Below are 10017 nucleotides of genomic sequence, written 5' to 3'. Positions count from 1 at the left end.
CCCTTGGCACAGAGTGACAGAGACCCAACTATTCACCCTCACCCCTCGGATGGGGGTGGGAGAGTGAGAACCTGCGAGGCTGGGCTGTCTCCCAGTACTGGATGCATCCCATTCTTGCAGGGTTTGAGCCCTCTTGAACCTTCTGCCACGTTCTCTGCAACTGCTATTGCTCCCTCCCTGACAGGAGGGTGGAGGTCTGGGGGTCAGGCTCTGCTCCCCCAGGGAACAAGGGACAGGACAAGAGGGAACAGCCTCAAGTTGTACAGAGAAGGTTTAGGTGGGGCATTAGGAAAAAATTCTTCATGGAAAGGGTTGTCAAGCCCTCCATTCCTCGAAGTGCCCAAGCGGTGTGTGGGGGTGGCACTTGGGGACCTGGGTTAGTGCTGAACACGGTGCTGGGTTGATGGTGGGACTTGATGATTTAAAAGGTCTGAATGATTCTGTGATTCCGTGAATCACCACCACCAGTCCGTGCTGAATGAACTCCTGGGGGCAGCCACTTCCACTGGGTTCTCTCCAGGACAGGGCTGAGCCCACTGAGCACAGCAGAGCCACGGGAGAGGCTGTGCTGCACCAGGGAGGGCCCAGCACCTCCAGAGCCTTCCTGATGGTGTTGGAAACGGTGCCCTGATCCCACAGTGATGGAAAGGGCTGGAAACCCTCCCCAGAGGCCACATTCCCAGTGCATGTGTCTAGTGGAGGGTGTCCCTGCCCATGGCAGGGGTTGGAACAAGATGGACTTTAAGGTCTCTTCCAACCCAAACCATTCCAGCTGTGCCAGAGCTGACGCAGGACCTGTGCCCAGAGCAAGTGTCTGAAAACCTGTCTGGTGTTTTCTTTCTTTCTTTTTTTTTTTTTATTCCAACTTCTTATTCCTAGGAATACAACATCTGAAAGACAGACATGGGGGAAAAAAAAAGTAATATTGTTATAAAATGTCACATTTATTGCTACATTACTGTTATATACAGGACAGTTCTCAAAATCTACTTTAAAAAAGTTAGGATTATTTAAAAATTCCAAATAATCCAGCCAGCTGTTTTGACACTTGTATAAAATTATTTAAAAAAATGAAAACAATTCATATCTTGAGGCACTCAGAAACACAATTTCATCCCCCAATTGTGATTCATTTCAAAGAGCAACGCATTTCCCACCCCCAAATACTTTATTTTTTTTTTTTTTTTTTGCTGGGTTAGGCATATATATATATATATTTACTATATATATAGTTCAAAACTATAATGTGTATCTGATTTAAGAACAAGGATTTCAGCCACTTAAGTACATCTGGATTTACAGGTAGGCAGCATAAACATCAAAAGCAAGGACCATTTCTTTTTTTTTTTTTTTTTTAAAGGCCAAAAACCAAAACCAACCAGGGTTAAAAATAAACAACTTCCGCAGGCATCTCCCATCTGCTCTCCCACCCCCCATCCTACAAAAATATAGAGAAAGAGCATCCCAAGAATGCTTTGTTTCCCCAGCGAGCTGGAGCCCCCCACTCCCAACGGGTCATTCCCAAGAGCTGGAGCCCTCCACTCCCAACGGGTCATTCCCAAGCATGGGCTTGGGATCACCCCCAGGATCACCCCCTGCCTCTCCAGGTGCCTCTTTCCCCTCTCCTGGCACAGTCACCACGGCTGGTGCGAGGCTTCCCGCGGCTCCTTCCCTGCCCAAGAGGCCCCACGTTCCAAGGTTTGCTCCAAAGCTGGTGGGTCTGAGTGATTTGGGAAGACGTGGATGGCACTGGGAAGGGGGACCTGTGGTGTCCCAGCTTGCTGCCCCGAGGAGCAGCAGGGCTGACCCAAGCACAGCCCAGGCATGCAGGGCGTGGGGATGCTCTTGGTACCAGAACACCCCGTTTGGAAGCAAAAAAGCCCCTCTGCTCTCCTGTGCTGGTGCCACAGCTGAGATGAGATGAGATGAGATGAGATGAGATGAGATGAGATGAGATGAGATGAGATGAGATGAGATGGAGCGGGGGGAGTGTCAAACTTTGGCCCTCCATCATGGCAGGTGCTTGGCTGGGCCAGGGTGGGACCTGAGAGCCCCAAGGAGCAGGAGATGGACAAAGCCAGGGGAACAGTAATACCAGCGAGGAGAGCACAGCAGGACTGCCTCCTGCCCTGGGCTGGGCTGCAGGACGGGCACAAAAGGTTTTGGCAGAACACCTGGAGACTGCACCACCCTCCTAACCAGAGCCCACCCTCCTGTGGGAGTCCTGCAGGCCAAGGCATGGCAGGGCTGGCTCCCAGGAAGGGCTGAATTGCCCTGAAAACCAAAGTACAGAGCACCAGATCCCCCCACACCTGCAGGGAGAGGCAGCCATGGTGTGGGACTGACCTCCTGAATCCTCCTGCCTCCACCCCAGCTGGTGACCCCTTGCAAAGGCAAACAGCTCAGAGGTGCTGGCTGGAGAGACTGAGGAGCAGGGGAGACAGGGAAACACTCCTTCAGGCTTGGGGGGGCTGAAGGGGGAGCAGCCAAGCCAAGCCTGAGGCTCAGGTGTTAAGAGAACAGCCCGGGCAGCAACGTGGTGGGACTCAACTTCTCCCTTCAGGGCAGGGGGGTGAAGGATGGCAGCGAGCAGAAGGCACGGGAGGGTGAAGGGGGTGTGGGGGGGCCCCAGGCCTTGCCCCCTCCAATTGAGTGCTCAGCTCCCACAGAATGACTTGGAAGAGGTGTTCCTGCGGTCTCAGCCCTCATCTACCCCTTCCCAGCTCCAGGGCACAGGACTTGGAATGCTTTTGGAGCTGCTAGAAATAAAGGTGGACTCTGAGAGCAGCAGGGAGGGAGAACTCAGCAGTCATGGGACAAGGGCAGAGAGAATGGGCTGGGCTGGGACCTGGAGAGTCCTGGTGAGAGGAGAGGGGGTTGCATAGGATTTAACAGGGCAAAGACCTTGTGCAAGCTTGGGGGACAGAAAACAGGCCTTGCTATTGCTGGTGTCGGGCAGGAACGGGGCAGTCCAGTGGGCACAGCTTGCTCTGGGTTAGCCAGCACTGCAGGAGGGGCTGATGGCTTGTCCTGGCCCAACTCCAGCCCCAGCTTTGCTTCACATCCCAAAGCCCAGGCCAGGGCTTTGCTGAGACTGGAGCTGGCCCAGAGTCCTCACTAGAACAGAGCAGGGCCTGCAAGAGGATCTTGGGCTCCACTGGCCCCAAAGTTGGCAGCAAAGCTCAGGGGGTGCAGGGGTTGGGGGTTCCAAAACCTCTTGTTTCTCAAGCCCCCCCCAACCAGCTGAGGGGAGGATGTGGGGAATCACTCCATGAGGGCCGAGGGCCCAAAGGCTCTGCTGGCTCCAGTGGGGACACTGGGGGAGCACAAAGGACCTTCAAGAGCAGGTTCTGCACTGACCCTGGAACCGCAGTTGCTTGGCTGTGAGTTGGTCTGACTAGGGAGTGGTGGCAGGAAGGTGGCTGCAAACAGCTGGAATTCTGCTCCCTGGGCTGTGAGCAGCAGCAGCAGCAGCAGCAGCAGCAGCAGCAACATCAACAGCAGGAGCAGGAGCAGCAGGAGCAGGCAGGCTGACACCACTGCCCCAGCACAAGCCCAGGAAGGTAAAGACCTGGGGGGGCTGCAGCTGCTTTGCTCTGGGGTAAAAGGAGGTGAAAAGGGAGAAAGAACAAATACCTGCAATCTCACTGTTAATAAACCGGATTCCAGACACTCCTCAGCACCGTGGCACGAACAGCTCATGCAGGGAGGCAGGGGGTTGGCTGGGGGGGAGGAAGGGCAGACCCCTGGGGCTGGGGACCCCAGGACTGCACTCCAGGACTGTCCTTGCCACATAAGGAGTGTCCCAAGGCAGATGGGAATCCAGTTCTGCTGCTTGACTGGGATACAGCCTGGGAAAAGAGAAACTAGAAGCTGCACAGAGGGGAAGGCAGCCCCTCGATCCCCTGTCTGATGATGGAAGCTTTGGGGGGGCTCTGTGGCCCCCAGCGAGGAGGGGCAGGTGGCCCAGGAGCACCTGTGCATGCAGGGCTGAGAGAGGAAGCAGAAAACTGAATAAATGGCACTCTACAGTCTGTCACCCACCTGGGACACCTCTCTTGGCAGCACTATGGGTGTGGGGGACATGCAGGCAGGCAGAGAAGCAGGTCTGGGGATCTGTGAAGATCCCAAGTGGAATGCCAGCACAGCCCTGACCTGTCCCTCAGTGAGCATGACACCTAAAGAAAAGAGTTTCATTGCCACAGGGTGACATTTCAGGGTGGTATTTTGGGGACTGCACCCGATAGTGCTCATTTTTAGAACAGCCACTTTCCCTGGCAGGTTACAGGCACCTCATTCATACCGAACCAAACACGCTGGGAAGCCAAAGGAATTTTTCCTTGCTGCACTTCCCAATTGCCCTGTAGCACTTGGAAAGCAGAGATGCCACCGAGGCCACACTGGGCTGGCACACAAAGCCGTGCCATCAAGGTGGCACAGCACTGCCACCCCCACACTGTGCTTTTGAGCTGGAGGAACCCAGATCTCCTCCAAATCCTGGCTCTAGAGGGTTTGTGCTCAAGGATCTTCACCCAGGCCTTGCCAAGGAAGGAAGTTGCCTGGGTTTGCCATCAAGAAAACAGCATCTCAACCACTGCAATGCAGCTGAAAAGCCCCATCTCTGTCACAATGCCTGGGAGTTTGGGGATGGTGGGAAAGGCTCTGGCTTATCACGAATCCCCCCTGGCCTGCAGGACTTGGAGGGGATGAAGAAGTTCAGGAAAAATTTTGAACAACTCATGAATCTTCTCAAATTTCCAATTTTGTTGAGTTTCTGGATTTTTCTTGACTAGTCTCTGTAAGTCCAGTTGTCCACGATTGCTGCCTTCAATTCTTGTGGCAGAATCAAAGGGTTTGGGAAGCACTTTAAATTTTTTTTGTAGGGTTTCAGGCTTGCCAGATCTGGGACACTGCTCCATCCCTCCCACTCCTGGGGCAGGGGCACTGAGCCAGCTGAAAACCCTGGGCAGTGAAAGCCCTGCAGTCCCATCACTGTCCCACCCATGGCGCAGGAATTCTCATGGGATGAAGCCACCTCTCACAGCTGCAAAAAGCAGCTGCTGAGCCCCCACATTTGAACCCCAGAGCACGAATGGGAGTCAAGGACTGTCACACGTGGAGGGAAACCTCATCTATCTCACTGCCCCGTGATTCAGCAGCCAGAAGAACCCAAAGGAGGGAAGTGTCATAACCTGGCGAGCTAATTAGGCTAAAATGAGTCTGTTGACACAGGCAAGAAGAACCTGGGCTGCTGGAACTGCTGACTTTTCCTGGCCTTCCTGGGAACACAGCTGGGGGCTGCTGTGGTCTCAGGTCTCCCCACACAGAAGGAATGGTGGGAGCAGCAAGCTGGGGAAAGCCAGGAGCACCCGAAAGCTTCAGAGCTAAGGGTGGATGCTGTGGAGCCCCAAGGCAGGGGACAGTCCCAGTGCTGCCCTGGCACTTGGACTGGCTCCTCTCAGAGATGCTGCTGGAGCTGAGGCCACGGTGCCCAGGTGAGGTGGGAGATAAGCACTTCCAGCAGGGTTTGCCAGAGCACAAAGTGCAGCCACGAGCACAGAGGAGCACCAGGAGGTTATGCCAAAGCCCGGGATTGCTGGGAAGTGCTACAGAACCCAGTCCTGTTTGCCAGTCCTTCCCTTTGCCAAAGCAGCACAGCTTCCCCAGGAGCAAAGGCTGGAGCAGCAGAGGGGAGAGATGGACCCTGTAGGGGAGAGGGGGGATCCTACCGTACTCATCGTCCCCACGTCCCCCCCAGGCCAGCACTGTCCTGTCTGACTGGGCTCTGCCAGGCACATCTGGGCAGCTGTGGCCCCAGTCCAAGAACATTCCAGATGTCACACTCCCTGGGGAACTGCCCCATCTGCCTGCAGAGCTGGGAGGAACCAGGCACAGAACGTTTCAGAAGGGGAAGGAGAGGGAAGAAACCAGAGTAAATTCCCGGCGGATGTTTTTCCATGGCCACCTCCAGAACGGCTGCTGCAGCTCAGCACTGCCCAGCACCTCTTCGTTTGCTCCACCTCTCTGTGCCACCCAGTGGGGCTGCCAGGGATCTTCCTCCTGCTGAGCACTCTGGAGCAGCACTGGGAATCCCTGGCAGTGGGGCATGGCTGGCCCAGCTTGGCTGCTGGAGCACGTCCTGCAGGGCAGGTGCTCCCGCTTCCCTCCTTCCCAGCACGGAGAGGAGCCCGCAGGCAGGTGAAGTTACCACTCACATCCCCACGGGAAGCCCGTGCCGAGCTCAGTCTGCCTCCAAGGATGCCCTGGAGATGTGACAGGAGGTGACAGCAGAGTGTGAGGCCCCTCTCCCCGAGCCTGTGGTGTTTTCCACTTCCAGTGGCGGTGACTCCAGTGCAGGGAGAAGGGATCCTGCTGCTGGTCATGGCTTGCCAAGGGCTGGAGTGAGCCCACGTTCCAGGTCTCTTCCTGCCCCGGATACCGGGCTGCCTGGCCCCATGTTCTGCTGCTGCCTCCGCCTCTTCCCAGTGCTCCAGCTTTGTTCACTCGGTCTTTGTTCAGCGCTGCTCCTGGAACTGCCTCCGACAGCTCAGGCGTGTGGGGAAGAGGCTCTTCCCTCCACCTCGGGCTTTCCTCGGGCATCCGTGTTCCCGCTCCGCTTTGCCTGGAAGTGCCCCAGTGCCTTGGGTCTCTTCCACCCCTGCTCCCTCCCGGCAGCTCCGGGACAGCCGTGGGGCACCTCCTGTGCCACGCCAGATCTCCAGGAATAAAGCAAACCTCGCAGAGCACCTCGGTCGCCTCCCGGGAGGAGCAAGGGGCGCTGCTGCCGCTTGCTTTGCTGTTTAACTTCCTTTTCCCAAATCAGAAGTGGCCGAAGCAAAAGAGATGGTGAATTCAGCACGTGAGTTTGTTTGTTTTTTTTTTTGTCATGGAAGGTACAAGCCAGGCAAGGAAGAACATCCCCTTGCTGTGGCTACATTCGCTTTTAGTGGCTTTCCGAGCCGAATCTGAGAATTCCTCTCTTTATATCCAGTCTCTCTTAATACAATTTTAATATTCTGGTTGATCCTAAAGATGCAACGTTAACTATAGAAACAGCAGCAGAAAAGCGGAGGGTACAAGACATGTTTTTATACAAAAAAAAAAAATTCTTTTCGTCGCTTACAAAACATATGCAAAAGAAGCTAAAAAAAACCCAAAAGGCATTGCTATTTGTTCTACATAAAAAATCTCATAACTAATGTTCTTTTTTTTTTTTTTTAAAAAAAAAAGAAATATCAAGCTTAGGCACAATTTTGCTGCTGGCTGCTTGTGAACAAGCCAAGAGAACACGCCACCCCCTCCTAACTGAGTGATATGTATTGACTGTTCTGCACTTTATACTTAAGGCAATTTTTTTGTTTCCGTTCTGTTTTTGACAAAGTGTTTTTTTTCCACCCCTTACGTCACACCAGGATCCGTCTGCGTGTGTCAGTATGAGCAGTACTACAGTCCATGGTTCAAGAAGGTTGCAGGTCACACCGAGGGCTTTCTTCCTACAGATCTCTGTAGCCAGAGGAACAGGGAGACCTACAACTAAAATAAAATTAAAAAAAAAGAGCCTGAGGTGATGGAAATCCAAATAAGAATAAACCTGTGCTCCTTGCAGGGGGACCCTGAGGCTCCTGCCGCAGCCTGTCCCTGCAGGAGTCAGCCCACGGGGCTGCAGCAGAGTTGGGACATGAGCTTTGCCTTTGCTTGGGTCAGGCCACCCCCAGGCACCCACTGGGACAGGGGACAGCGAGGGAACTGTGGCCCCTCCATGCAGTGCTGGTGGGATCAGCTCCTGATCCACCACTCCTGGGTCTGCTCAACGCCCTCCAGCATCTCTGCACCACTGGGATAAACAGGCTCGGCTGCTCCTGGCCAAGCACAGGGTTTCCCCAGAAATGGGGACAGCCCCTCAGGGCCTGTGCCTGCTGCAGTTCCAGTGCAGGATTTTTACCTTCTCTGACCCTCTCAGCATTTCTGGAACCTGCCCATTCCCTCCCATAGAGCCACAAGGGAAAGGAGCTGCTGCTTTCCAGTAGCCAGCTGGGGCAGGTCTGGGAGATGCAGAGCAGAGATGAGCTCACTCAGGGTGGGGAGAGCACTGAAACCCCCATCCCACCCCTCCTCTGGGCCAGAGGCTTTGGGCATCCACAGGGCACAAGACATGCACAAAGAATCATGGAATGGTCTGGGTTGGAAGGGATTTTAAAGCTCATCTCCTTCCAATCCCCTGCCATGGACAGGGACACCTTCCACTAGACCACATTGCTCCATGTCCCATCCAACCTGGCCTCGAACACTATCAGGGATGGAGTGTCCCCTGCCTCTCTGGGCAAGCTGTGCCAGTGCCTTGGACATGTGCAAGCCCCTGATTCCAGCTAAATGAAGCAGGACCTTGGCTGGTGCTGAGGGAAGGGGGCTGAGCAGCCAGAGCAGAGCAATGCGTGTCGGCACGGGCTGGGGATGTGGCGTCACGGGGAAAAACGGTACCTTTACATGTGTCCAACAGGGTTGTGACCGTCTCCTAGACCAGGATGTGAAGCTGAAAGTGTCATCTGGGGGTCTCCTACCACTCCGGACACTTTCTCCTCTTCCCGACGCTTCAAGCAGGCTGCTTTAGGGTTCAGGTTGCGCTCTGTGCCGGGAACAGGGAGGGGGAGCAGCCTCAGTGTGGGCAACAGCATCGCACGGGGCAGCAGCACCCAGGAGGGAGAGCGAGGACAGAGCCCCAGAGCAGCCCCACGGCACCACGTGGGGGGACAAGCCCCGTGCAGCTGCTCCTTGCCAATTTAAACACAGAATCCCAGAATGGTTTGGGTTGGAAGGGACCTTAAAGATCACCCAGTTCCATGGGCAGGGACACCTTCCACTAGCCCAGGTTGCTCCAAGCCCTGTCCAAGCTGGCCTTGGACACTTCCAGGGATCCAGGGGCAGTCACAGCTGCTCTGGGCAACCTGTGCCAGGGCCTCCCCATGTGCCTGTTTCAGGAACCCCCAAGTGCCTCAACCAGCTCTCCAAGTTGAGGACTGAGTTTTCCAAAGCTGCTTAATGGGATCCAGGTGCCAAATTCCCATTAAGCAGGAGGGGAGAGGGAGAGAGCAGCCTCAAATCCATCCCAGGCTGGGGCCAGGGAGAGCTCAGCCAGCCCCCAGGGGTGCTGCCAGCGCTGCAAACACACACCTCGCACCAAAAGCAGGAGTCAGGACAGAGAAGCACGAACATGCAGAGACAGGGGGGGAGAGACAGGCCCCACAGTGCCCCTGCCAGCTGGTACCATACCTCGTACTTGCTGCTCCAGGCCCAGAATGACCTGCACCGCTTGCTGTAGGATGATCAGTTTGGTCTGTGCTTTGTCCGTTTTTAAGTGCATCTGACACATTCGTCCCAGTTCCTTAAAGGCCTCGTTAATGTCCCGCACACGCACCCTCTCCCTGGCGTTATTGGCCATTCTCCTCTCCCGGTCCCTCAGATCTTTGTCCTCCAGTGACAAGGCCTCGTCTGTACTGCTGGGTTCACAGCACCACAGGGGTTAGTCAGGGGGTTATTCCAAGGGGGGGGTTTATATGTTGCCGTGCTGGGAGTGCTCCTGGTGTCCACTGGAGACGGCCCAAACGGCCTCACTTTGCAAAGCCAATTCCTCTGGGTTGCTGCCAGGAGTGGCCCGGGCTGTGTCACCTCTGCGAGCCAGGTGAAGGTGCTGCCAGCATGAGGCTGGGTGCCCATGGGGCTGGAGGGTGCCCACGGGGCTGGAGGGTGCCCACGGGGCTGGAGGGTGCCCACGGGACTGGAGGGTGCCCATGGGGCTGGAGGGTGCTGCCACAGGGCCAGTGATGCCAGTTTTCAGCTGAAAACTCCAAGTCTAGGGGAGGGTCTCGGCCAAAACCATCAGGTCTGGAACCGCCCCCCCCCCCAAAAAAAAGACTTTTTGGCAGAAAGCAAATCCCTCTTTGTAAGATCTCCTTCCAAAACTCCACCTGCAGCTCCCAGTGAAGGCGTTTCTGCCACAGCAGCAGGAGCAGCCTGGCCTGG

General features: G+C 55.4%; 1 protein-coding gene across 6 annotated transcripts in view; it reads right to left on the bottom strand.

Moving 5' to 3' along the window:
* Window positions 1-923: 923 nt before the first annotated feature.
* TCF3 (transcription factor 3) overlaps window positions 924-10017 on the bottom strand; it is an 80925-nt gene continuing 71831 nt past the window's right edge. For 2 of the 6 annotated variants that reach the window (XM_050321402.1, XM_050321405.1), the window contains exons 18-20: window positions 9268-9494; window positions 8479-8623; window positions 924-7533 (exon numbers count right to left, since the gene is read on the bottom strand). In XM_050321402.1, the coding sequence (XP_050177359.1) occupies window positions 8481-8623; window positions 9268-9494 (370 nt within the window). In that variant the 3' untranslated portion in view covers window positions 924-7533; window positions 8479-8480. The remainder of the gene's footprint in view (window positions 7534-8478; window positions 8624-9267; window positions 9495-10017) is intronic. The other 4 variants (XM_050321404.1, XM_050321406.1, XM_050321401.1 and 1 more) reach the window with 2 other exon arrangements.

The sequence above is a fragment of the Myiozetetes cayanensis genome, unplaced genomic scaffold (genome assembly GCF_022539395.1).
Source record: "Myiozetetes cayanensis isolate MyiCay16 unplaced genomic scaffold, myiCay2020 scf26, whole genome shotgun sequence".
Lineage (NCBI taxonomy): Eukaryota > Metazoa > Chordata > Aves > Passeriformes > Tyrannidae > Myiozetetes > Myiozetetes cayanensis.
Note: the sequence above shows the minus strand (reverse complement) of the source record. Positions and strands in the feature narration are given on the sequence as shown.